Source organism: Takifugu rubripes, chromosome 14 (genome assembly GCF_901000725.2).
Source record: "Takifugu rubripes chromosome 14, fTakRub1.2, whole genome shotgun sequence".
Taxonomy (NCBI): Eukaryota; Metazoa; Chordata; class Actinopteri; order Tetraodontiformes; family Tetraodontidae; genus Takifugu; species Takifugu rubripes.
Window position 1 is genome coordinate 7,939,271 of NC_042298.1, and position 27,726 is coordinate 7,966,996.

General features: G+C 45.8%; 1 protein-coding gene and 2 long non-coding RNA genes across 8 annotated transcripts in view; 1 reads left to right on the forward strand and 2 right to left on the reverse strand.

Moving 5' to 3' along the window:
- Positions 1-1,942: 1,942 nt before the first annotated feature.
- LOC115252347 (uncharacterized) lies at positions 1,943-6,814 on the reverse strand. Its single transcript, XR_003890780.1, has 2 exons — positions 6,526-6,814; positions 1,943-3,291 (listed from the first exon to the last, which is right to left on the reverse strand). It is a non-coding gene; the product is annotated as an uncharacterized lncRNA (long non-coding RNA).
- Positions 6,815-7,009: 195 nt separating this feature from the next.
- Positions 7,010-27,726, forward strand: part of LOC101075609 (glutamate receptor 3) — a 70,976-nt gene continuing 50,259 nt past the window's right edge. For all 6 annotated transcript variants that reach the window (XR_003890779.1, XR_003890778.1, XM_003970460.2 and 3 more), the window contains exons 1-3: positions 7,010-7,238; positions 7,691-7,849; positions 26,762-27,001. Coding sequence is in view for 4 of the 6 variants with exons in the window: in XM_003970460.2 (XP_003970509.1) it covers positions 7,160-7,238; positions 7,691-7,849; positions 26,762-27,001 (478 nt within the window). In the remaining 2 variants the exon portion in view is untranslated. The remainder of the gene's footprint in view (positions 7,239-7,690; positions 7,850-26,761; positions 27,002-27,726) is intronic.
- LOC115252348 (uncharacterized) lies at positions 25,800-26,755 on the reverse strand. The gene is made up of 3 exons (XR_003890781.1): positions 26,709-26,755; positions 26,021-26,126; positions 25,800-25,900 (listed from the first exon to the last, which is right to left on the reverse strand). It is a non-coding gene; the product is annotated as an uncharacterized lncRNA (long non-coding RNA).

Below are 27,726 nucleotides of genomic sequence, written 5' to 3' on the forward strand. Positions count from 1 at the left end.
TTAGTGTCTCATTAATGCTCCTTCCTGGTTCTGTTTATTGTGAAATGAACTCCAACCAAGCACCCATAGGAGCCACCTTTATGTAATGCAGCCTAAGGGTTAATTATTACATGGGGCAAATTAGGAACATTGCTCCTATCTAAGATTTGCTGTTTATGTTAATACAGGTCACAATCTTTATGTACGAGCCACCACAAACAATCGAACGCTCTGTACACTGCGAGGCGTCGGTGACTGTTGGTGGCCTTACAGATGCCCTTATTTAATTTAGCACCGATCCGAGCTAACGCTACACTCCATCACCACTGCTGCCACTGACACACACTACATGAGAACATGCAAATGTGCCTGAAAACTGATAATATTTCCATTAAAATTCACATAACTGAGCGCTGTGATTCATATCTGAAACAAGGAGCGCATCACTGCCTGGGCGTGCAGGCTGTTGGTCCGGCCGCAGCCTTGTCGCGGGCTCGCCAGCGTCAGACGTGAGATTCTGCAGGCGAGAACTGTTCAGCAGGGCAACAAAGAAAAAAGTGGCTTTATTTCAACTTGCTGTACTAAACTCTTCCGTGGAGGGGATTGCATTAGCTTGATTGTGGTTTTATCAGTCAAATGAATGTGCAGGAAAAGCTGACATAACATAATGTTGCAAATCCAATTTGGTATTGATTGACAGTGGCAGAGATTCACCAAGCCCATGTAATGGCTTCCTGCACTATTAGAGCGTATTGCGCGCTTATTTGCATTGGAAAGAGGCGGCATTTGCTGGGAATAATTAGTTAAGCTTCTCTGGCTTTGGAAATTTAATTGCAGGTACAGTAGAAGCAACTAACAATGGAACAAGTGAAGCATTACAGCCTGTGAGGGACTAACAAACAGCAGGAGCCTCCCTCATGGCAGCCACTGCTGGAACACTCCTCACGTGGACAAAGAGATGCACAGGCTTTAAAATAGAAAAGATACATGCATCTTTCCCTGACCTCCTCAGTCCTTCATCCATTAATGACATGCAATATTCATAAACGCAGCGACTGAATGTTTGGCTGTAGGGAAGTGGAGAGCATTGCATTGGAGGGGGGGGGGGGGGGGGGGGGGGGGGGATAACACCAGACTGCAGTTCCTGAACGCACCTCATCTATCATCTGGGTTCCTGTATCGTGCCTATGAAATTCCTGAACTCAGCGCACTCCTGTGTGTTTGCAGGTGGTGGGCTAATGTTGGATCTTCATAAACAAGGCTGCATAAAGACAAATATTGTCCTCTGCTCTAATATGCCCCTGGTCATCATTATTTGTATTTGCATACATGCACAAATTTCCGCCTGTGCTTGCTGCTGAGCTGGCCTTATATAACGCACAGAATATCTGCCGTCTGTCGTATTCATCAGATTGATCCTCTTCTTATCGCATTAGCGAGTTTGCCTTAAAATCTTTAGCAGAAGGGAAATCAATCACAGGATCAGCGGCAAGACATGTGACAAGGTAGACAGTGGTAATTATTTAAAAGGATCACTGAGTGTTAATGGTGTTTTCTCTCACCTTTCCCCATTATCTGTAGCAAACAGTTTGTTTTCCTCTCAATTAGGCATGCAGGCGGCGAGCAACACCCATCTCCTCTTACTGCAATATGGCAGCAGAGGCCATGGGGGAAGGGGGAAACAACTGGCTGCTGCTGCCGCTGCTGCTGCTGCTGCTGGTAATGGTGGTGAGGGGCTGGTTTTTTCAGTTTTCTGCACCCCAACGCGTCTGTGCCTTTCAACTTTTGTCATGCAACACCGTCTTCTGTGTGTGTGTGTGTGTGTGTGTGTGTGTGTGTGTGTGTCACAGTATTCCAGAATCTGAAACCCAGCCAGAAATACACATGTGGGATTTAACATCTTGAAGTCATAGCTAATCACAGCGCACTGTATATGTAGCCGAGGATGGAAAGTGGCCAAACATGAACAGCATCAAACAGGTTTTTAATAACCAGCACTTCAGTTACAGACTCCAGGATGCTTTTGAATCCAGCTGTTGGAAGTACAAAGCATTGCTTTAGATTCTGTCGATCCAATAAACTCGAGAGCTGCAAACAAATGTGGACAAATCGTCTGATCAGACTGCCAATGAGGCATATTTTACACAGCACACATTTCAAAGGGAACTCTAATCCAACAATAAAATTGCATCATTCTCCCGTGCGTTGACCAAGATGAGATGAAAGCCACAAGATTTATTTGCAGGACCGCAGCTGCATCTGAAGTAAATGGTGGCCTGTCGATAAAACTCGGGATTCTTCCAAATAAATATGCTTGTGGTTAGAATTAAGTCTGAATTCTCCTGAAAACATGTATCATGGATGATGCTTCAAACTGACAGAACAGCCTCACTGGTACAGCAGCCTTTCCTTTCAGTTTACAGGCAGCCAGGACGGAGAGCAACATCATCATCATCATCATCAAATCTAGTCATGAAGTAAACACATTTAAACTCAAATGTTTACTTCCAATGTTTGAGCTATTAATGAGCCGTATCTTCTCATGCAGCTGCACATCAAGATGAAACAAATGTATGATTTTCACCTCGTGACGCTTTTGCAAGTGACTCAAACCTAATCCCCAGTTACAGTCACTGGAATCGCACCTTTTGAGCTTAACCTGACTCACAGTGTCTTCAAATGCAGCTTCTTTTGCTCTTAAAGGGCAGCGGTGCAGTATTAAAGGCATCTGTATCAGCTGACAGATAGCAGATACCACAGCGACAGGATTCAGCACCAGCTGGAGGAAATTACTTCTAATGTCAGATCTTCTCCGTGGTCGCCACGGTGTGGGATGGAAGTGGGGTTTCCTCAGTGGTCTGATGGTTGTTGCGAGTCCACGCTGACGCTCCTCCATTATTAAAGAGGCAGTTTTGCAAGGTGACATGTGCCACCTACCGACGGTGCACACGGGGGGATTTCATGTCCGTGTGAACATGTAGGTTTGTTGTGGAGTTCCAAGAGGCTCGAACGCCGCGTGGTCGTCATGCCGCACTGAGCCGACTGCAGCCGGAGTGTTTGTGGGCAGTCAAGAGCTCGTGACATCCTCCTGATTCTGCAGCATACAAGGAGTAGAAATGGGGCTAATCTGACAGGAACTTCAACCGCGTCACATCACTCATTCCTTCGACGTCTCGAGCGTTCCCTTTGCTCGATATGGTTTCATGCCACAGGAGATTCCTTCACGCTTTGTCAGACAAATGTCTTTCCATCCGTGGGCTCCTCACCACAATGGCAGCTCTATTTCCGTGGGCCGGTTCCTTCCCAGGGACTCTTCGTGGAAAGAGGCAGAGACAGAATAAAGAGGATGTCCTCGAAAGTAGGGTCTCTTATCAACCGCCGACATCTGGCCAAGACTGATGGGCTCTTAGAACGGCTCTTCAAACACTGGGTTCGGGCTGCATAATGGTTGTTTAACTGCATCATTCCCACAATACTAATTCACTCCCTCTCATTATCTTCCACTAGAGAAGCCCATTTCTGGGACTGCTGAATTCTCTTCCTCAATGGTGAATTGGTGCGAGGCTGCAGACGCCACATGCTGCAGCGGGACCAGTGGGCATAGAAAGGTTAGCACAGCAAATTAAACAGCATTCTGGGACAATTCAAGCAATAGGGGATTTTTTCCGGATCTCCACCGCGTCTTTGACACCTACTGCACTCCCTCTGTATATGTGTGTGTGTGTGTGTGTGTGTGTGTGTGTGTGTGTGTGTGTGTGTGTGTGTTTGTGTTCTTGTTGAAAAAGAATCTGGCTAAATTAAAATCATGATTGTATATTTGAAACTTACAGCCCCGCTGCATCACAACCCATTAAACTAAAGCTCCACGGTAATCTGCTCTAAACGTAAGAATTAATCACAACACCTGGTTCTCGAGCTGCTGCTTGTGATCCGGCTACGGGAGGAGCGAGCCGAGCAGATGTGTGGCGCTGAACCCGCTTTGTCCTCCTCTCCCCACAACATGAGCAGGACGGACTCATCAATTAGCATCGCAGATGACGCATGTCGCTCGATGAGGCGTGTTTTGTTTGATCTCATTTTCAAGCACTTTTTTGAGCCAACACAGTTTGCATAATGTTCTTTGTAACTCCTACAACCGAGACCGAGTAAATGTGATTCAATCTTTTAGTAGTAGAATTAAAAATAGGAATAATAGGATTTTCTAAACGCAGCACTTTAGCCTTGATGCAAAACAATTACCACAAAGCAGAATACTGAAGTTCTTCATTACAGTCAGAGGACCTGGTTTCTGATACCTGGGGTCTGGAGGTCAAATTTCCAGCCCCCATCACAGCTTCTGTTCTCTCGGGGATTTTGCTCTTCCCGCATGCTCAGTGAGTCGCCGGCTGTTCTGTCTGTCTGTTCTGATGCCCAGGAGTTCCACCAGGAACATGTTGCACTCCGTACAGCTGGAGCGACCACCGCAGCTGTGACTGATACGGGGAGTCTTTTCTACAGCTTTAACAGAGACACTGGAATTATGGGTTAAAGATGGAGGGAGCTGAGGTGAACAGGGATTTGCACCATCCACTAAACATGGTGGTACTAGCAGTAGTAGTAAATGAAGCAGTAATAGAGTGTATGCCAAAAGAGTCAGTTGATAACCACGACATAAAGACACAAGAAAAAAAAGAGAAGAGTGCAACAAAAACTTACATTATTATTGGCGTTTGTTTTTATAAGTAGAAAAGAGCGTCTGAGACGCTCATTAAAATTAAAATTAAAATTTTATTTCATTAAAATTGAATGAAAACTTATTTATAGTAGACAATGGATGTGTTTTTCCTCCATAGATCATCTAGTGTGCCAAATTGGCACCTTTAGGGTTAATCTTTTTTAAAAGGTGGCCAATGAAATAAAAAAGGTTTTTCAATTATATTTCGGGAAGGCTTCTGATCCCGGCGCTTATTTAAGGGGGCACGCTAGGTAATTTATCTGTTTTTAAGACCATATCTACATCTTCATTAACTGAATATGTAATATTTAGCACTATGAGCTCAGGAGTGAATCAAACAAATTGTCCCTGTAGATTTCCAGAGAAAGCAGAAAAAAATGAGCTGCAGGTTTTTTTTCATGTTATTGGTTCCAACACATTTGCTTTCATATCCTCTAAGAGGGGAAGATTGATGAAGATCTCAGAGGAGATGCCATGGAGAAAATGAATAATGCTCAGTGGTGAGGGCCTCTGCTGCTCCAGGCAGCAGCCTGTGAATCACAGCAATCACCAGATAAAAGGCAACATCGTATTCATTTATTTCTCCCTCTTTTCACTTTGTCTGTGGGAGTAACACTCTGCGTGTGTTTTCAGCTCTGAAGATCTCTTTTCTTGGACTGTGAGGTTTTCATTCTTGTAAAAGTAATAAGAATAATAATATAATAATTCCTGCTGTTTCCTGTAGGGTAATCCAGCATGACCAAAGCATCGTAATTATCCTCTTAAGACCACTATCATTGCAATCTATTTATCAATGACTTTAAAGCCAGAGCTGAGCTGCAGAGGACCCCCCTCTTAGCCGTGTTTTTTGTTTAAAATCATGCAGGCACGCAGGTCACTGTCTCAACTGGACCATGACTCCGGCCCTGGAGGTCACCGCTGTGACACGGTGCAGCTCAGGCGTCGTGTGATGTCAAGGTGATGTCATCCCCCAGAGAGCATGACATCAGCACCGCGTCTCCAAATGGTTGGAACTGAGAGGCACTTCTGGCCCTGTGCAGAAAGAAATCTGGCCCTTCTGATGAGCGGGTCACAGCACAGCATCGCTTGAGTGACAAGGACAATTAAAAGCCCATCATCAAGCACATGATCCTCAGTCACAGCTGGGAAATGTGTGTGACTCATTCTCTTTTCCTGTCCTGGTAACACACATACTGAATCCCTGTATTCATCTACTACTGCAGCGTCGGCCATTAATTCTTAATCAGCTGCATCACTGTTGCAGAGCCTTATTCATACATTTATTCAGACCCATGTTTATATATGGCCGGCCAATCAGAAGAAATTCCCATCTCTTCATGCAGGAGAGTAAAAAGAGGCCACGTGCATACATATGAATATTACATGTTGTATGATTTATATTCCTTGGTTACGACCTGCTGTCATCGCTTCTTTTATTTAAAATTAGCACCACACGTGATCCTGATTTTAAAATGAGTCCTATCCACCTGCTTGATAGCTCTGCGAAGTATCAGACATTTCAATGTAAAAAATAACTATGGTTTCAAAGATCCAAGATGATAAATGGTCAATAATCCCTAGATTATTCTCCCCTTTCTCCGGCAGAATTGCGGGAATGAAAGATGTTCCATTAGAGACACTAAAACTTCGAGTAAATAAAAACTAGAGGTGAGTTTCAATCAGGTGATTAAAAGAAACAACTTTTCTTCCTGTCAGTGGTCGAGTGAGCGGGTTCAGCACCACAGACAGCTCCATCAGCCGCTTCCCTCGTCCTCGGTGTGCGTGGAGCGCGTGTGTGCCATAATAATTATTGCTCTATTATCGATTATTACCTCTTTTGAGCCTGTAACTCATCCGTGCATCGGTAGGATATGTTTGCAAGGGGCGCTGGATAACAGCGCGGAACCTGCCGGAGACTTTCCCGACAGAATAAAGGCTGTAACGCAGGCAGAGGACGGTGGGAACGGTCGCAGTTGAGTCCGGGCTCTCCGTGTGGCGCAGCAGCGTCTCCATCGGCTCCTGGGCAGATGCAGCAGCCGGACGCAGCCGGGCTCGTCGTCCATCTGAGACTGCGGTGTTTTCTGACTCGACCGAAGGGATCCGAGCCCTGACGAGCGCGGCTGTAGTTTCCAAGTCGCTGTAACCTAGCGGGCGTTTAATTTCGCGTCAGATCAAGTTTGACCAACGCTGACCCGCCGCGACGGGTCCAATCCGAGTTCAGAAGCGCTCCTTCCCCCCCCCCACACACACCACCTCCTCCTCCCCGAGCCCACCCCCTCTTTCCTGTTTCTCTCCCTTCGCCGAGTTGTTCTGCAGCTGGGCTGCACCTCAGTGAACCTAATTGGTGCACTGTGAGCGGCGATCATCTTTCCACTGGATTTTCATCGCGCCCGGCTTCTATCCAGAACATATGACACTGCTGAGAGGGAACCTTTCCAGGAGTTGAGAACAGAGAAGTCGAAGAAAATGGCACAACGTGTGGTTCTGCTCCTGCTCTGGCTCTTGGACTTGTCGTCTGCAGGCTTTCCCAATCAGATTAATATCGGTAAGTGTTTTTGGCGCATCCGTCACATTTGAAGGATTTGTTTTGCTTTTCTTTCCATTTTTTGACGAGGGTGGATGAAAAATGCGTTCTGTGCCTTCATCCCTGAGAGCTTGGTGCCGAGCGCAGTGCGCAGTGATATAGACCAACTTGATTTTACAGAAGCTTCACGCGTAAAAGCGCTAAAATCACTGTAGATTAAAGCGACTCGAACAGCTCAGCCGATCACCAAATAGGCTGGACTGAAGGCAAGTATGTGAGGAGGACGGGATGTGGGGAGAAGAAGCGGCTACTCTTCAAAAAGAAATTTCCTCCCAGTAGCAGTCAGAAATTTTGAAGCTGAGTTTCTGTTTTTTATTTTTTTTTAATAAAATAATAACGACAATAATCCAAACCTGACAGATAGACAGAAGATGCAGGGGCCCTGTCTAAATTCTGTTTTGCATCTCTTTAAGGGGGACTGTTCATGCGTTCCACGGTGCAGGAGCACAGCGCCTTCAGATTCGCTGTCCAACTCTACAACACCAACCAAAACACCACGGAGAAGCCTTTCCACCTCAACTACAATGTCGACAACCTCGAGTCCTCCAACAGCTTTTCAGTCACCCATGCGTGTAAGTGCACTTCTATTTTCAGTCCTGTCCACCTTCCACACACACAAACACACACACACACACACACACACACACACACACACACATACAGATACACACATACACACACCGTGTCCATGTGGGATTGAGCAGAATTATTAATGTGAAATTCTCTCCTCGTGCTTCTAATAGTGGTCACATCTCAGTCCAAGGGAAGAAGTCGAGTTCTTCTCACTTCATTGTGGTTCACAAGGTCTCTGAGGATTCCAGGACACAATATGACTGCACACACGTGTCCTCCACATAATGAAAGGAGTTCAGTTGGAAACACACGGTGACACATGTTGGCCTCCGCAGGAAAACCGTTTTACAAACCTTCACGTGCTAATAGACCCAGTCTGTAACAGAACAAAACTGCGTGTAGAAAATGTAAAATGCAAATGTGAGCTACTGAAACAGGGACCAACAGCCTCACTGTGAGACACATAATGCTACTCCTCATGATTCAACAGTTGCAGGCTCTTGCTCCCTGGTCTCGCCCTGCCTCCCTTTGGCTGGATTTCCTGGAAATTCCAACAAAACAGATTTTACCAAATATTTAGTGACATGTTGAATAATAGGCCTACTTTGGATGAAAGGACGACTTTGGAGGCACTCGTCTTTGCCTGACAGCGCGGCCGAGACTCTGCCTCCAACCCAGAGCGTCCCTGATCACACTGTCCTCTGACTCCCCTCCCTTGTGTTACAGAGCATCTCCCCCAGCGTTGCAGAGTCAGCTCATTAGCACCCAGTCCTCATAGCACCTCAGCACGCTGTCATTGGGTAAAAGGGAGGGGGAAAAAAATCCATAGCTCCCCAACCCAATGTCAGCGAATGAGCCAGGAGAGGAGAGGTGTTTGAGCACCAGGGGAGGTGAAGGAGAACCTCGTATCACGGGCAGCAGAACCCTGACCCACGCAACCGTTAGAAACAATAAGCAAATGAGAATGAATAAATAATAGATAGGGCTGTGCAATTTCACGGGTGTTGAAGCATTGGAGGCAGGAAAGACTTGATATCAGAATCTAATTAATTTTATTCAGACTGAGCTTTGGTGAGAGGGGGGACCCTGTGGGATCGCTGACCCTGATTCTTGTTTCCTTCTCGCCCCTCTCGGCACCTCCATCAGGAGCAGAGGCTTCAGGAATGAACTTTGCACTGTCTCGGTTCGCTCGTGACGAGGCTGAGGAAGGACAGGATTGCTCGGTGCTTTGATGCGCACCCTATTAATCTCCTCAGCTGGAACTTCATCTTCTGGGCTGAAAGTTTGCCAAAGTTTTACAGTTCAAACATTCATATATTTAAGAGGACCGCAATAAAGAGGGAGCTGCCCAGAGATTTGGTCCTCATAACGCATGATCAGAGGTTTAATTCTTTTAAGGTTTCGCCCTGAGTCTCCCGCTGTGCTGATCTTGCCATCTGCTGACATGTCACGCTGAGCTCATAAGAGTCCACAAGCATCTCCGATCGTCTCTGCCGGTGCACTGAAACAAAATGGAGATGACGGTTATTAAATGTCACTTAGCTGCTGACTCTCCATCCCCAGAGGCTCTTCTTCTGTGTTTTCCTTGTTGAATGAAAAGGCCTCCCTTTTATTCCTTTTTCTTTGAGCTTCTGCATTCGTCAGCATTGTTATTTGTTCCGCAGAGCAGTCACAGTCGTCCAGCGGACATTTGAGTGTCTTTGTCATCAATCGCTCCAAGTGAGTGACTCAGCCCTGCATCGGGAGAATCACTCTATTTTTTAGGTTCAGAATCAGGCGAAAGAGGATTATTCCATCATTTGTGTCAGTTTAATTTCCAAGAATGCCTGATTGTGTGATTCGGGAGGCATCTGGCCACCGTGCTGCAAATTCCTTAATGGTGGGACGTGCATGGCTGTGGTCCACTTCATGGTGCAGCCCCCCCCACCCCTCACTTGTAGTACATTAAAGAACATTATAGGTTAAGGAACAAAAGAACCTGCATAAGGTCTCAGGAATTAAACCTGCCTGCACTTAAACCTTCCACCCAAAATACCTAAAGTGCGATAAAGGGGCAGTCTGTTGTCGAAGCATTTCCTTTCTAGTCAGGATGAATCCTAAAAGCTATTAATTGAATTAGTGACCGGCAGCAAAACAATGCGTGGCTCCAGTAATCCTCGAGGTTCGCCTTTGTACCGCGGAGACACGGCGTGCGCTTCAGCGGCAGGATGGTTGTTGCTTTGAAGTGACATCAGAACTGGTGAGATGCGTAATTACCAGTGCAGGGTCCGTAATGGCTGCGAGAGCTTGGAGTTGGGTACGCACGCGGAGGAGGCAGGAGCAGTTCAAAGCTGTTTAAAGAAAGCAGAGAAGACAGCATTAATGTTCCTGATGGTCACGGCTGGCCGACTTAATGACACCTCCATCCTTTTCCTTCCTGTTTACCCTTTCTCTTTTCCTTCCTTCACCTGAGGCAGGGAAAAAAAAACTTCCATCAGGTCCCCCCACCACCTCTGTTTACCATGCTGTTTATTGGATTACGCGCCTTGATTCTTGTTAAAGGCGAATTTTGCAATGTTTGGCTTTTGAATCTTATTTCCCTCTTCCTCATTCCTCATTCTGTCATTAGGCTAATGGCCTGTGTCCTCTCTGCCAGCCTTTTTACATGTGCCTGCTCCTCCTTTATTGAATCCTCCAGGTCTTTAAACCGTGGCAGGAGCCGAGCCTCCTTTCGCTCCAATGTTCAGCCACTGTTTCCTCCCCCATCCAGCAAAAAACAGAAAGAAAAGTATGAGTAGAAACAAAGATGTACTTAATGTGGCTTCTCTTAGTAATTGTTTACTTGAATAGAGATGGTGGATAAAGTGTTCTTTAGAAAAAACTGATCGCAATATTTTTGAGCTTGAACCTTTATATTGACCATATTAGCAACCGCAGAAGGAGAGTTTATGAGACATAAATGAGATTTTTCATGATTCCGTCGTTAAATTAAAATAAAAATCTAGGGTGTCTTTTTCTGACAAGAGGATACAGGATATTTTAACATTTGCAAAATTCTAACAATAGAATCATTCACACATGATACTATTGGATTCTATATCTTTTATCTACGTTAGCAGACATCTATAATCACCATATGAGGTGTCATGATGAAAGCATCGCTTTGATCTGTGTAAATAAAGACAGGTGATTTAAAGATGGCTGGTTCTTCCGCAGATATTGTTCAATCTCCATATAAACAGCAGGTCATTTCAAAGCTAGCAACTGGCACTGCTGAGGCCCACAAATGAATAGTTCTGTCCTGAATGCCATTAACAGCCTTGAAGCGTCGCTCCGATGCGCATGTGAATATTGGCAGCTTTCAGGATTTTTGTTGAGGGCGAGCTGCTGGTCGGCCTCTCAATAAGGGAAACGCAAAGAGAAGGCAATTTTAATCATCAGCTTTCTCAGGCAGGATGATGAAGAAGAAGAAACCAGCCTAGAAAATTCAGCAGTAAATGTGGGAGTGGGTCACGTGTGAGGATATTTCACGTGACAGGTAGAAGTGAAAAGACTGGCCAAGCTAACTACAAGTCAGACCAATAGATCTAATATGTGGATTTTCCTACTTGTTTTTGTTTATGCTGTCCTGTCAGTTGGATGGAGACTTTCCACACTTGGCTCCATCCCGACCAAATCTCACCCTCGCCGACCTTTATCCTCTCTTGCGCCAAAGGCTGAGCACCGACTGAGCACACGTGGCAAATGACATATGTTGTAAAACAGGAGGAGACCTTTTTCCCCCAGATCTTTGTCTAGAGTTGCTTTCAGGCCCGACGGCGGCGACGGTGTGAACGACCCACAGACCCGTTTCGCCGGGCGGGCTGTGGTTAGGAGAAGCGCCTCAGGTGGTTGTTGCGGTGTCACGCAGGCTGTAACTCAGCTTGAAAGGTGTGACCGATGAAACACGGCAGAGGAATCTGAGGATTCAGAAAAAGCCCGCAGTGAGATTAGAGAGGCTAAAACTGAGGAATGTGAGAGAGAGTGCCCGACTAAATGACAGACAGAGGCTCTCCAGGCTGTGGGGGCTGTGCTGAGACGCGGCGTCCGTCTCACTCCAGCTGTGTTGGAGGCACAGATGGGGGTTTGCTGATGGCACGCTCATATACACACACGTGCGTGCACATATGCACACAAGCAGACACTGTATATTTACCCCCTTCCATGGCACAAGCCCGTCCCGCTGCCCCCTTCACATTTTGCACTCGGTGAATTTGCTGTTTTGGCCCAAAGGTTCCAGGACAGACAAGAACAGAACCTGCGGAAAATAAGAAAAAGTGCAGCTTTTAGGTACTTTAAGAGGGTTTTGTGTCAATTGTAAAGAATGTGTTTGCCCTCTGCACCAAAGCACCGTGACTCTGCGACAGAGAGGAAAGCACAAGTCATTGTGTAATTGTATGGGTTTTTTTTAAGGCCAGCGGGGGTGGGGGTGGGGGGTCTCAGGGGCCGTTGGAGGCGGCTGGGTATAGACTTCAGTAAGATGAGGGGTACAGTAATGGTTTTGGATGAGGTCACATGCACTGGGAGCTGCAGGTCCCGAGGGAGAGGATGGGATGTCACCAGAAGGGCTTGACTGACTGCATAGCTCAGATGGGGAAAAGTGGAAAAACGAAAACGTGTTAAAGAATTTTTCCTGTCACATCGGCTGATCCGGGTCATCCAGCTCCCCGGAGTCAGTCTTCACAGGATCGACACTGGCGACACAACAGTTACTGTCAAGCAATTAATTGATTGGTTCATACAAGAATAATACTGAATTAATAATAATAAAAAACTTTTATTATATTCAAAATAATATTTTGTAATAGTTTTTTTTGCTCAATTGATGACTAAATGGATGTTTATAATGTCAGAAAATGGCAAAATCAATTTTCTCTAATGTTCTGTTCTAGAGAAACAGAATGTCAAAAAATTATGTCGGTTAAGCTTTTCAAAAGTATTCCTTCAAAACTCCCTTCAACAGAGTAAAATAGTCTCTTCAAATGAACTCAAATGAAAAACCTATTAATTAATTTATTAACCTCCTAAAATGTTCAGGGCACACCTATTTTTTTCTTCAATTTTGAATTTCATTGTGTCATTCTGATATAATAATATAACTTGAAGGTATCAAAGCTTTAGGTTAGTAATTCTAATATAAGCCTACAGTGACAGTAAAGGATATGAAACCAATTTTATTCCCCCCATACGTGCTGGTTTAATGGCTGTTTCAGTACATTGGGAGACAGCTCTGCACCACCTACAGTATTAGCCTGACATAAACCTTTGCTGCAGTTTAATTCACTTCTTACGACTACATTCGGTTTGCTCACATGTGGCTTTTGTAGCAAACACAGGAAGAAAAAAAGAAGTCAAAAAGCCAAACCTCCAAAGGGAAAATGATTTTGACCTAATTTTCTGGCCATGAAATGCCCTCTGCAGTATTTTTATTTATTTATTCTGGAGCTGGGCGCAGCTGAAGCTATAATGAGATTCAAAATAGAAAACATAAAACATAGTCTGAGGCGGATTTAACACAATGAATTTTTAATCAGAATATCAAAAAAAGGAGCTTCTTAAACCAAACCTCGGAGAAGTGGAGCCCAGCGTTATTTGTCTTGGAATAACTGATGCTGGCAGATGTTGTTTTGATAAAACAGCAGCTTCGCTCGCTGCTGCTGTGGTGGCTTCACTTCTTCATATATCCTTCACAAACATCGGGCGCTCGGCCACTTGGCCGGGAAGTGGATATTTAGAAAAACCCATCAGCTGAAGAAACAGATTGGTATTTATGATCACAGTTGCTTTTCAAAGATTTCCGCAGCCCCTCAGTGATGAGTCTTTTATGGTCAGATCTACTGTGATGATGCCAGGAGGTTTTTCAATGTTTTCCTATTGATTTCTCTTATCTATCTGCACGATTTCTCCAGGATGTGATGAATTGCGAGCGAGAAGCAGGATTAAGCTGAAATTATTATGGAAGAACTGTCATGGTAGCCTGAAGCTATCGTGCTACAGTCTGCACGTCGCCTCGCACTACAGGGCCAACGAGCGCCGCGGCATTAACGCGGTTTTACTACTCCGTGTTGCAAACTGGAGCTTACGAAATTGGCCCGCACATATGGAAGCAACCTAATATCAACTGAACTCATAAACAGTTCCAGAATCGTAGAACGCTAACCCATATGGAAGCTGACGTAGCCGGAGCCTTCATAGCAGGCTCGATGCAACGTGCCATTCCGTCCATGCTCGGCACATCTGTTCACCACCGTTCAAATAACGGGCCATTCTCTCTATAAGTCACCAGTGACAGGCTAAGTGTGTGTTCTGTTATTGGAGATGATATCACTCCTCCACTGTGATGAACAAGAGGAGCCGGCAGCCACTGTCGAAAGTGGCGACAGGCAGCACGACGGACCACACAGAGGGCACCTTCCAGGAATATTTGTGGTGCATTGCGAGCAGTTGTTGCTCCGAGGAGCAAACTGTTCATAAGGGGGAAGGAAGAAATGCACCCATGTGGTGCCTATAAGTAAAATGAAGAGCAGGGCAGGCTGTTATTGCCAACCATTTATCTCAGGTGTGTCGGGATCGCGTCTGCGAGTGGCTGAAATCTGGTTCCCATTTTTGTTTCCTCAGCAAGCAAAACCTTCGCGGGAGAGAGCGGGATACGTCATTTGTGGGAGAGATTAGTTTTCATTTCAAGAAGGCATTTGCCCAGACGCACCATTTATTTAAAAAAAAAAAAAAATGGCAAGGATTCAGAGGATGGAGCGGAAGTGTTTTCAAAAGTTGTCACTGAAAAGATCTCTCATCACAGTCAGCAATTTTTACCGCTCTTTCTGGCTTCCATCTCTCTTTATACACAGTATATTTAATCTCTCTCACAAAGCCCATTACAGCTCTGTTCCTGCAGCCATTGCAGTTAGACTCAGCGAGCTATTGGCCATTCACTCGACTCTTCTACAATACCCGTAATCACTGAATCAGTAATCCCCTCCTTGAGCTGCAATAGCACATCCGCATCGCGCCTCGTTGGAAGTTGCTGCATTGGCCCGGCTTCACTGGGTCCAAAAGGGGGAGAAAAAAAATGGGACAACTCCGTAGCCTTTTTCGACAGAAGCTGCTGACTGCATTGTCCTGAACAAGGTCAAACTGCATTTGGGCCTTCAGCGTAATATCCCTCGACAACCCGGGATTGATTCTGAGTGCTGTTTATGTTTTCGGGCAACTTTGACTGCATTAATAGGTGCGTATTGATTTATTTTCCCTCTTTGCCAAATATTTTGCCGTGTAAAAGTCAGCCGGAAATACAAAGGGGGGGGGGGGGGGGGGGGCATCACAGCGGTGTTGGGAGCAATACAAAGCATCAAAGGGAATGTCAGCATGTGCTCTCCAGACTAGTAAATATTGGATCATAAAGTGCTGGGTGAGTGGGGGTAGGGGGGCCGTGCAGCTTCCAGCTTCCAGCCTGTCGACTGGGCCGACCCATCCGCACGTTCCTGGCCTGTTTAAAAAAGAGCCAGTTGCTAGGAGAGTCGCGCCAACGCTGCATGTCTGTGCAGGAACGAGGGCTCCATCACAGCTGATCGCTTGTGACAGTTCGCAGTCGCCGGGGCCACTGAAGCATCGTAACCTTGTGGTGCTGGCGTATGGGCGCTCTAACAGGCCGGCTGAAGGAGGTGAGGAAGGAAGACGGTCAGTTGTAATACTCCACAGATGCAGACACGCAAGCGTCCTGGCACAGTCGGGCGCAACGAAAGACACAATACAGGTCAACATCGAGGGTGGATTTATCGACACTCGCTGCAGCTGCAGATTTAAGAGCGCAGTGGCGTGAGAGGAGGATCCGGAAGGCCAAACTGCTGATGATGCGGGTCCGAGAAGCCAGCCGAACCACTCAAATCACTCGCGTTGTCGCCACGTCAAGCGCTAAATTTATGATTGTCCACTGATTCATAACGCTCCCCTTAGTCTGACCGAATCGGCGTGAACGCGGCTCGTTATTTTCTGGGGGATATTTTTGGTAGCAGGAGATTATGGCCGTCTGAGGGGCTCCGCTCTCGTCATGTCACAAGGGCAGTTCCTGCAGCTGCAGATCAGCGTGTCCATCTGACTGTGGTGCGTCGGCGTTGTCTGACTCCGCACGCATCGGCCCGCTCGTCCGGTCCTTTGTGCTCACTATCCCCACGAGTGAGAATTAAGTGAACATGATGTGCTCGCTCAGCCGTCGCCCTCCTCTGTTTCTGCCTTCAATGGTTAATTCAGAGAGTGCTGTTGTGTGGCTCTCACCATTTCACACATGGCTACATTAAACCTGTGGGCGGTCGCCCCCGGGCCACATACCGTGTTTGTGTGTCCATGCATGACTCTCATAAAATATTGAGGAGCTCCATCTTTGAACTATTGGTCGACCGGCGATTCTTGTCCCTTCATTTTCTTTTCCCCTCTCTGCTATCTCGCTGCCGTGGCGGCGCCTTAGCCAGCATGGCGTGCAGATCAGGAAGGCAAACCTCATCTGGAGCCATGACAGGACTAATCCATCGCAGCTGCAGAATGAAAAGGCCGTTTGGAGTGAATCCATTCCAAAGACCTCAATGGGAAGCTTCTCTCAGACGCTGTGCCCTTTGCAGCCCCGACAGTGCTCGAATATGATGAAAAGGGACCCGGGAGAGTTGGGTAGCTGATCTCTGTTTATGAGGAAAAGAATAGCAAAAGACAGAGGCACGGCGCTGAAGATGGAGAGATGTACTGACCAAAGCCTGTGCTTGTGTGTGCGTGATAGCTCCGTGCACCTTCTTATCGCACAGCCTCGTCTGTCCGTCACCATGACGAGAGCTGGATGTCGGGGCTGTGCAGGCTGAGGAAGTCTGAGGAGGTCTTGAACACGTCCATCCATGATCCACATTTGGTTTTACACGGACTGAAGCCAATAAGCCGACAGTGGAAAGTAGAGCCGTCAATGATGTCAAAAAATCCCTGTATGTGCGGCTGTATCACATCAGATATTGAATATTTGCATTGGTAGACACACAAAAAAATAATCTTTTTTTTTGTCTTCTCATTTTAACAGTTTTCACATAGTTGTGAGGTGAAAATAAAAATAAAAAAAACTGCTGACCTGATGTTTAGAGCCAGTGGTGATTGCAGGCATAAACTTTGCAGTATCGAGTGTATTGATCGGTCAGGTGGCTGTAGCGGCTCATTGTTGCCAGTCGACAACTGAATTAGGCAACGAGTTGCTTCCTTTACTTTGACATCACTATATTAGAATAGGAGAAATATGCCATTAGCAAGTATGGCTAATTTTAAAAATTGTGAACAAAGGGCCAATTTGTTGTCCAACTTCAGACTAAGCTGTTTTTAAAATTGCCTCAATGCAGCTTAGAAATGTTAGTTTTTGTGCAGTGATTTTATCTTTTTTTTTTAATCATTCTTACTGCTAAAGTAATTAAGACAAGCTACATATTTATCAAACTTGCACTTGATGTAAGAAAAGGACTGAAAATAAATGTCAAAGTCAATTCTTTATCTTTTGCAATAGATGGAGAGACTCAATAACATATTACTTCTTAAAAATATCAAGAGCACGGAAAATTCTAAACATTCCATTTTCCCTCCGCCTATTGTGGTGCTGCTGCCACTGTAGTCTGATCTCTAAGCTTTAAGGGGATAGACTTTGGCTCGTTTTATACAAAAAGAAGCTTAAATTTGGTTTTGGTGTGAAATGGACAGTGTTTGTTCACGGCCAGCTAACTTTTCGGTGCAGGTTTCCGGGTCTTGTCGAGAACTGAATGTAAATTTTGTTGGAATGAAACATGGAACAGGATGGGAGTGCCTCCGACATCAGGCACCCACCATCCCTGGTCTCACCAGGAAGACTTGTTTCTGCAGAAAACACTGAAAGGAATCTTTTAAAGCTCTTTGATTTAGCGAACCGGCGTTTTTCCTGCGTGATAACAGGAGATGTAATCACCCAGCAAAATGGACCTTTTCCCACTGTTTGCAACTGGCTAAATAGTGCTTGTTGCCCCATCGATGTCTGGCTTGAAATATTACTTTGATTACAACAGTGTCATCATAGCAGATAGAACCAATGGACCAGAGTTGAAGTTTCGTTCTAATCGCTTTTAGAATTGTTTTTTTGTTCCGCGCCTACTAAAATGCACAGAACCCCAAAGACCTCGTGGATGTGGCGCATTCCCGGGTGTGTGTGATGCGGCGTTTTGATGCCTCATCACTTTGTAAGCGATCATCCAGGGATATCGTCTCAGCAAGGGCACTAGCGAGATGAAAAGATGGTGCTGGACTCTACATACTTAAACAGATCTGGATTGAGAATAACAATGAATATAGCGCGCTCGATGCCATGTCTTCAAGGTTAAACAACTGCTCCCAGCTCATGTCCTCAATCACTTATTTCATTATTCTTTGGAGGAAGGCAAAGAGCCGGAAGACACTGTTTGAAAATTCAACCCTGTGATCAAGATTCACAATGCAAATCCCCCAGTGGCTGAGCTCCATTTGTTTTATCACCAACAGATATGAGTTGTGACATGTAATTTCATTAGAGAAACTGCAGGCTCCAGTGTACACGAGTCAGGAAGAAGTCCCCACCTCTCCTGTTCTTGTGCAGCGCTACATAGATAGAAAAGTCCATATAGGACAGCAGTCAGGAGGAATTAAACTCAGAGGACACAAGAATCTCAGGATTCATCTCTGTCCTGTCTTAAAGCTGAGGAACAGCGACAGTGACAATCAGAAAAGGTTTAACAGAAAGGACTGGAGATCTGATGGAGCAGATGTGCACAGGAGGGCTGCACAGGCAACCCCGCATTTTGACATTGATTTGCCTGCCAGACTTGCACAAAGGTCACGTTCTATAATCCAAACATGACCTGGAACCACACAGTTTCTCTTTTTAACTGCTGGGTATTAACTTGACTGTGAGTAATCTGATTCCACAACAAGTTTTTCAAGTGTGTCGCCCCAAATTGATGTACTTCACCAAGAGAAGTTCCAATAACAATGAGGACCCTAAAACTTTAATGATTTCACATCCTTTTTTTCCCCCCCTGTCTTTGTTGGTCAGCCAGTCCACGGGCTGTTTCCTGCGATCCAGCGGAGCTGATCGAGCCTGATCCTTGTGAGGACACAATTCCAGACTCTCTCTGACAGCCACAGTTTAAATGTCGTGATCTGACACGCTGAAACGCCCCTCTCCTTCCCTCCCACCCCCCTGCTGTTCCAGGCGTCCTGCCTCCTCTAACTCATCTCACTCCCAGCAGAAAGACGCTGATTAGGCCTGCGTGTGTGAACAGGCTGGCGAGCCATCAGTGGCTGTCCATCCTCGTGCAGCTACGCTACCATCTGTACTTCTCTGCCTAAGCGATGCTGACAGGCTTCCTCGCCAGTGTTGGGTTAACAAGTAAAAAGAAAGGCAAACTTGCTGTTCTAAAGCTTATCTAATAGCACTAGATACGACACGACAGCATTAAGCTCCACACGATCAACCGCTATTTGGAGGCTATTTTAGCGCAGTGCGCAAAAACCAACTGTGAAACGCCTGTCTGCATTTCTACACCCCCCAATTTAACCGCAGCACCGGCCCACACCAGAGATTAGCTGTGATTGTGTGCACCAAAACACACAAGACAGATATGAAGGGACGCAGGAAGAAGTGGAACGCACCCTATATACTGATATAAACATGGAGAGGGAGGACAGGCTGACGCGTGCTAGACGTTCGGCTGGGAAAAACAATCACCGAGGTGGGAAGAATGACGGGATCTGGGGATTGATGACGTCCAACCAGCCTCAACATAACAAGGCAAACGCTCAAAGAGAAGCAAAAAGATGGAAGTAACGGTCCTTAGTGATACGAGGATAAAATATTTAGATTTTCTTCAGAAACATTTTTGGATTTTTGCAACATGGCCGTCCAATTACCCTCCTTTTAATTCATCTGCAATGAAGATTGCCTTTTAGCCCCGCGGTGCTGACTGGAAGGATTAGTAGCATGTGAGGGACTTCTTGGAAATCCAATTACAGAATATCATGAGCCTTACGTGTCTCATTGTCCGCTGAATCCTGCTTAAAAAAACGCAGGGAGCCACAGTGAAGGGGTCAGCAATCAGCACCTGTCCCCTCGACACTGCGCTGACGTCCTGAAGGAGAGAGGAGTGATCATGTCTGCCGGGATAGGAGGAATCTTCCAGCTCCTCGTGCCTCCGCATTGCAGCAAACGGTTGACTGTCTGAGCCTGTTAAAGTAGGAACTGTTATTTGTTCAGCCTGATAGGCGGGCCGGCGTCTCTCAGAGCGGACAGGGTTTAGGTTTGTTATCTGCCCGTATAGATGGTCTTTAATTGCATGTGTCAGGGAAATGACACGCAGTGGACAAAGGCATGCAAAATGGGATTTATGCACGTATCTGCAGAGTCCTATCACACCGATTCTCCCTGGAGTCATTCAGCAGGCCTTCCAATTTCATAGCTGCCATCACAATGTTGTTATCTGGATTATTGAAACAGGCACCCATCAGAGCAGCGTTCTCCTCCAGACCACTTGTTCTTTTCCTCCAAATGCTGATTTTTTATTTATTTTATTTTATTTTTTGCATGGTCAGGAAGGCACCGCTGTGGTAATACAGATATTACAATGCATGCTGGTCCTCCGTGGTGTGTACAGTGAGCCTGGCTTAGGGCTCGGTGGTCAAACAAAAGGACGGCGGTGAGACCGTGAAGGTGAAGAAACTCGTCAGAGGCAGATTGAGCTGAGAGTCATCGAGTCCTTCGAGGATTTCTGGGCAGCCATTGTCACAAGTGGAGCCGTGTCTCGCAGAGAGCGCAGGAGAGGAGGAAGGAGCATCTGGTGGAAAGGGGAGAAGTTAATGAAGTTTCCTGAGCAGGACGTATGTGCAGATGAACAACGCCTGACCTGGGTCCTTCTTATCTTCTCATCTTCAGTACAGACATAATAAAACAGGGCATAAATGTGGAGACATGACTGGTGACCACATGGAGGATTGAACATTTGCTACTCCTGCACAATTTCTACAATCAATCGATCATTAATTAACACTAATAGAGGTGCGCTGAACTTGAGACCCGCCTAAAAGGAGCTGAAAATCGTGCTGTTTTCTGCGTGCCTTTTCAGGCAATTCTTTTTAAAGAAAGTACTTTTCATATCCCGAAACCATAATTTCAACTAAAACGTTTCCTTTAAAATTGCATCTGGAGGCAAAAATGCAGCACCTGATAGTTTAATATAGCTACAAAGAAACATGGCAGTAAATAAAAGCAGCATATGAGCCTTCTCATATCAGTCAAGTTAGTGGAGCCATTTAATGTTCAAAGCTTGTTATAGAAATATAAGATTCAGTCTGAGCTGTTATTCTCAGACAAGTTTATTCATCACGATGTAATGTTTAGAGGTAAAGAACTTAAGCTTTCACTAAATTCTACATAATGGGCGCAAAATATATTCTGACTGTGATTCATCTGAACACAGGAGCTGAGAAGGGGGGAGTGTGTTCTCTGCGCAGGGGGAGGCTGATGTCTCGGTGGGTGAGCTCCAAGCTAACAAGCGTCAGTGACAGAGCGTCCCCAGGCCAGGCATTTTATCACCAATCATCAATCATACGCTCTCCCAGTAAAACACATAAAGAAACAGACAGTAAAGCAGCCTCCCAAACCAAAAACAAAGGCTCTAAAGCAGATGCGCCTGCTGCCGCGCTTCACTTTACAACCGTCTCACCACAGCCGTGTTATTTCTATGGTTTCAATTTTACGTACTGCTGGAGTACATGCTGTTGACCTTGCTGTGTGCTTTTACCTACACCGACATTTTCCTCCGTTTATGAGTGTCTGTCCCGTGGCGTGAGAATGAACATTGCTGAAATGCACAATTGCAATCCATCTTATTCTTCTTCATGGGTTTCATGTTTACTTTAAACAGACTCAATGATAAAACTCGGTGTATCGGTATTAGGACATTTTTATCACATTTTAGCACAATAGGCCTTTTTATTGAAAGGGAAACAACACCACACACTCAACATAATAAGCAGAAATATAAACTTATATTGCCAGAATAGAGAGGGTAGCTGTTTTAAAGCGGAAGTTATCAGTGTGATGACACGTATGACTCAGATAACAGAGGGTTCAAGTGCTGATGATGACTAAGAGCCAAGTACGTCCCAGCAAAGCCTGGCAAGTCCGGTGGCCCATAGCCTCACATTTCCATGCTGATGAAGTTAGACACTCTCCTCGGTGATTCCGCTTACGTTTGGAGGGCGCTGGCTGTGCCTCAAAGTGCTATTAGCTTACACTTGTGCCTGTAATGTAAGCCAAGATCATTTTGAAGCATGATGAGATTTTTGCAGTGGTAACCCTGATCACACCATGTAGCCTCAGTGCCTGCATTATTGATGTACTGAGACTGGAAAATATTGTTTACTGCCAAAAAGTGAAGCAAAAGTGTCATTTATCATGTATTATTCTCGTAAATTGACCTTTAAACTCACATATTAACAGTCATCCTACATTACATGGGTGTAAACTCTTCAGTGTTTGGGTGTTCTTCGGTTAATTGAAGTGACACAAACCAACAGATATTTTGAAGGGGAAATCTATGAAAAACCTGATAATGAAGGAGCCAGACTGGCAACAGCTTCCATTCAACGTTTTATGAAACAGTTGCAGACGAGCCTGTCTGGAATCTGCCCCTGCTGTCTGAATTTCAAGCACTTTACATCTCTATATGACAAAAGCTGAAGCAGTACCCCAGGGCACTTAGGAGCTATCTAGCAGCGACAGCATCCCTCCCTCACAACAGGCTGGTCCTCATGTAGATCGCTCGCGCATATGTGCACGTATGCGTGTGTGTGTGTGTGTGTGTGGGTGTGTGTGTGTGTGTGTGTGTGTGTAGGAGTGGGGATTTAGCAGAAAAAGGAGCTGTGGGGTCCAGAGGGAGAACCACACCGAGGCAGAAATGAAAGACGTGTGGCCACGAGGAGAGGCGCTGGAGCCAAAACAGAAAGAACATTTGGTTTAGCGAGAAAGTTGACCTAAGAAACAGATAAACAGAGACAATCATCATTGACATTTGCTGTTCCCGGCTTCCTCCCCGAGGCCGCGCAAAGCTTTGGCTCATGGGTGCAGAAAGAACATTGAAGTTCTCATACTCTGCATGAAAAGCCCCCCCCCCCCCCCCCCCCTGCCTCCTTATGAATTAGCCCACTGTGCCCGCAGGACACCAAATATCAATGTGGACTAACATTCCAGGCCAGCCATCTCAAGTGATGCATCAGAAATGTAACATCCCTGTAGCACTGCCAAGTGTCCTGATTATAGAAGGGAATGAGGGCGGCACACTATGTGTGCTTGACCAGTGAACTGGAGATGGGATGCATGGTTCCCTGCAGCAGGATGGGGGAGGTGAAGGAGGAGGAGGAAGCGCAGTTGGCTGCAGAGGGAATAAAAGAAAGCGAGTGTGGAGAGAAAAGAGGAGAGCAAATTATTCTTTCAGGTTTGTCTTTTTTTCACCCGCTGAGTCCTCACACAAGCTCCTTCTCCTTCGTCAGCATCACAGTATCTGCGTCTGAAACGGGTTGTTTGCGTTCAACTCAGATTTAATTTAAGTTCTTCCCCCATGTGGCGAATTTATTTTTCAATCTACTCTTTTATTTATTTATTCCACTGCTAATCGGTGCGGCGCTGATGGAGCGCTGCGACATCATTTGGAAACAATGTGAGGGAGGCAGTCAGGTGAAGAGAGGCGCAGTGCTGCTGCTCATGAACAGGATGTATAGTTTGTGTGTGTGTGTGTTAGAGTGTGTGAGTCAGACGGCTGAGGCAAAAGATAGGTAGCACAGGTGGAAAGAAAGAAGCGAGAAAGAATCAAGTGAGGAGGAGAGATGAGAGAACCAGGCAGTGGGAGATCTGGACTGCATGGAGAGATATCGCTCAAAAATGTCCTTATTTGTGAATATTTCTACTTAAATTCTGTGTTTAAGGGATTATTTAACAGATTAGAGAGCGCTTTTTATGTGTTATACCCACATTTTTTGGTAAACAACGGTGCACATAACAACAGTTAGTAGAGCTTAGTAGTGAGAGAACAAGAGTTTCTGCACAGCAGGGCTGACAGCACTTCATTTACAATCAATAGTGCTGCATCCACTAATTGTGCAGTGTTATATTAGCTGTTGTGGTGTCTATTTGTGGACGTGCGTCTGGATGGGAAGCCTGGTGAGCTGTCGCGGCTCCCCATGAGGACGAAGCCAGTAGAAGGTGAATAATGTGATGTTTCAAGACACCGGCGTGGAGCTTCTGTAGGAGGCTCACCTGAAACAGCTCGCTGACAGAGGAGCACATATCCTTCCTAATGACCCTCGCAATGTGTGGACATGTCTGGTATTAAAGCTAGAACCCCCTCAAATCTCTCCCTAATGGGCAGCAAGAGGACAGCTGACTATGGAAAGCGAGAGGCTGCCACATCTGCCCCATGAGGTGAGGTTTCCGTGTCCCAAATGAAGAGGGAGTGCAGAGCGAGTGGGACCAGGATGAGGGCGACTCTCACTCTCTCCCTCCATCGTGGGTGGAATGGAAGCTCTCACTCTGTGCCCAATAGTGCTGTCCATCTGTTGATTCACTTATCAGAAGACAGTGGCTTGTCCCTGGGTGCACGTGTGTGTGCACGCGCGCCTGTAGGTGCTGCAGAAGATGGACGCTTGCACCATGGGAGAGTTGTCAGGCCCACAACAGATAGGGAGACAGTACAGTTCAGAAGAACGAGGTAAACCCCACCGGTGATTTGTGATTGCTGGGGACATTAGTGCTGCTGTCGTCCCAGGTTTCACCCATCTGCCTCATGACATCATTTTTTTTAAGTAAATTAATTATTTACATCATCAACAAGGTCATAGGATGGCGAACAGCCTTGTTTAAATTGAGCCGGTGGCGTCTGCTTTGTTCAAAAGGATAAATATCCATCAGCCAATCAGGAGCAATTCTTCAACAAGGCCATTACATAAGATTAGCTGATGCTTTCCCTCCTGTCATCCAACCATCGCGCTGGAATACTGAGAAGTATTTATGAATGTTGAGAATGCTTGATTACCCAGTGGGAACACTTGGGAGTCAATCAGAGTAAGTGAACAGTCATTCATGATAGGCATGAAGGGAAAACACATCTGTAGCTCACAGTCTCGCTTTACATATTAATGGCTTCTGTCGGAACAGAAGCGCTCCCACCTCACAATTTAGGACATCCCACCAGGAATGCCTGAAGAAGGCAGTCAGGCTGATGTTTGAGTCACATCCGACACGTGCTGATGTCAAAGTTGTGGAATAAATGGATCAGATCTTAGATCTGCTCTACTCTTTTTACTGGTTTCTCATTTTCCTCGCAACACGATACATTTCATCTAGAGTGCTGCCCAGTGGACGCCCATCTGTCCTGTCCTCTGTGACATGGACAGGCTCTGGAAGGATTTGAATTTGATCAGTGCTGGACCATAATGATAGAAGTCATACTTGTTGAGGTACAAATGGTTGTGATGCAGAGCCATATACAGCAGCTCGGTGAGCCAGTCAATGCAGGTGAGTTCTGGTAATCAAACGTGCTTCGTCAATGTAGAGGAGAATATGATCGGACCGGTTCTGTGAAGACCTTCTTTGTAGCACTAGATTTATTTTACTGGCATCACGTTTTAAGAAAAATCTGAGTGCTTCTCCTTTTTATGTGATGACAGAAATCGTGGGTTTCCACTCTTAAAAAGATATTATGCATCTAAAAAGCCTTTTTTTATTCAGCTCTTGACCATCTGTAAGACCACTGGCTTTACTTTAAAGCTTCAAACACTGGGACAATGTCCATCACTCACCCTAAGTGCACACAGACTTCCACAAAAGCGTAAAAATAACTCCTCCGTATAAATATCTGAAGAGGATTTGTGCCCTCTTTGTTGACGGCCTGTTGTGAAGGATCTGAAACTGTTCGCCACGACAGCAGCAGTGACAGCAGCGGTGGCAGTGGCGTGATTGCTCCCTGCGTTTGAGGAAAAACAGAAATAAGAGGTGGGAGTTCCAAATGGGAAAACATTCTCAGAAAGCGGTGACATTTCTGCCTCTCGGCTGCTGCTTCTCCAGCTCGCGCTGTAACACCCACCTGTACGCGTGCAGGATGACTGGTAACCTGGTGTCAGGGCAGGCAGCAGCTCAACCACAGAGACGCACTGAATATACTCTCACGTCTCCGGCTTATTTATATCAAACTGAAGGAAGGCAACAGATTTCATTGTTTAATGTACTTACGTTTCTCTTAAAAAGCCTGTAACAGTTTTCTTATGGTGGGAGTTCCTTTGGGAGGACGTCCCTTTAAGAGAGAGCAATTGCTGGTGACAAAGACAGATTTTAGGTCCAACAAAGGATTATTTGATTAAATTGTTGATTTCCTTTGAACAGAATAAGTTCATTGTGACACAAAACCCAAAGGAAGCTAAAGCTGCCCCTTTTAGTTTTTTTTGTCTCTGACCTTCTCACTTAGCAAAAATGAGAAAAAGCGGTCTGTCCTTGAACTCAACACGAAGTAGATACAAGCAGAAATAAAACTAAAGGCAACACATAAAAAAATGGAGCTAATCTCTCACCAATTCAAACAAGTTTCTTTGGGTTTGATGTAGTTCTTTCCAGTAATCCATAAAACATCTGCGAAATTGAAAAGCTATGGAAACCTGTGCAAGCAAAAGCGCATTGTCATTTTTGGATGCGTTAGCACTATTAAAAGGCAAATAAGTCAGTCTCATAGTCTCTTTTAGTGAAGGTGATGACGCACACATTTGCAAATGTCTACTCACTTTTTTTGCTGAACACCCTTTGAACGTCCTCCTGTCCTCTTCTGTCCCCGCAGTTTGTTCCCAGTTCTCCCGCGGGGTCTACGCCATCTTCGGATTCTATGACAAGAAGTCCATGAACACCTTGACCTCCTTCTGCGGGGCTCTGCACACCTCCTTCGTCACGCCCAGTTACCCCACCGATAATGAGGTGCAGTTTGTCATCCAGATGCGCCCCGCCCTCCGGGGCGCCGTCCTCAGCCTGCTCTCACACTACAAGTGGCAGAAGTTTGTCTACCTCTACGACACGGACCGAGGTGGGTGTCAGAGCCCGGAGCCTGATTCACAGCAGTCTGAGAATAGCAGCCACACGCTGGGGTTAGCAGGAGATAGATCTACCCCGGGATTCTTTATGAAAGCCTCCGTGCTTCATCTGTTACTGCTGCACTTTTCTATACTGGAGTCGCCCGTTATGCTGATGTGAAATAAACCAGAGAAGCAGCTCACAACACAGATAATAACGCAGTAAATGTGGAGAGACTGCATTTCTTATGATCCCCAACCTCAGGATTTGTTTACCAGCCGGCCGGTTGTGTCAGTTAATCCTCTGTGTAGATGTGTTGTTGATATTGTCTCGTCTCTCCTCAGATATGAGGTGAAATCAGAGTGTTTTTAATACGTTTTGCACATGACTCCTTTGCTTCAGCGGGGCTTGTTGCTGGTGAGAATTAGACGTTGCTGTAATGAAGGCTGAGCTGGCATGTAGGATGGCCTGTCAACACAGGGATACAGTTCCCTGCCTAATATTCCCAACATCAGACAGAAGAGTGAGCTCATTAGTATCTAGTGGAATAATGGAAGCCTCATTCCACAGTATGTACTGCAACCTCCTTCAGGATCCTCATTCAGCCATCATTGGCTGATGATGTCATCTGGAGCCAGAATTCTGCCCAGGAAGTTACAGTACCGAAGTGTTTTGTTTCTTAGCCAAAGATCTCAGCTGTCAATCACGACGCTTCACTCTGTTTCTAATGTGATTCAA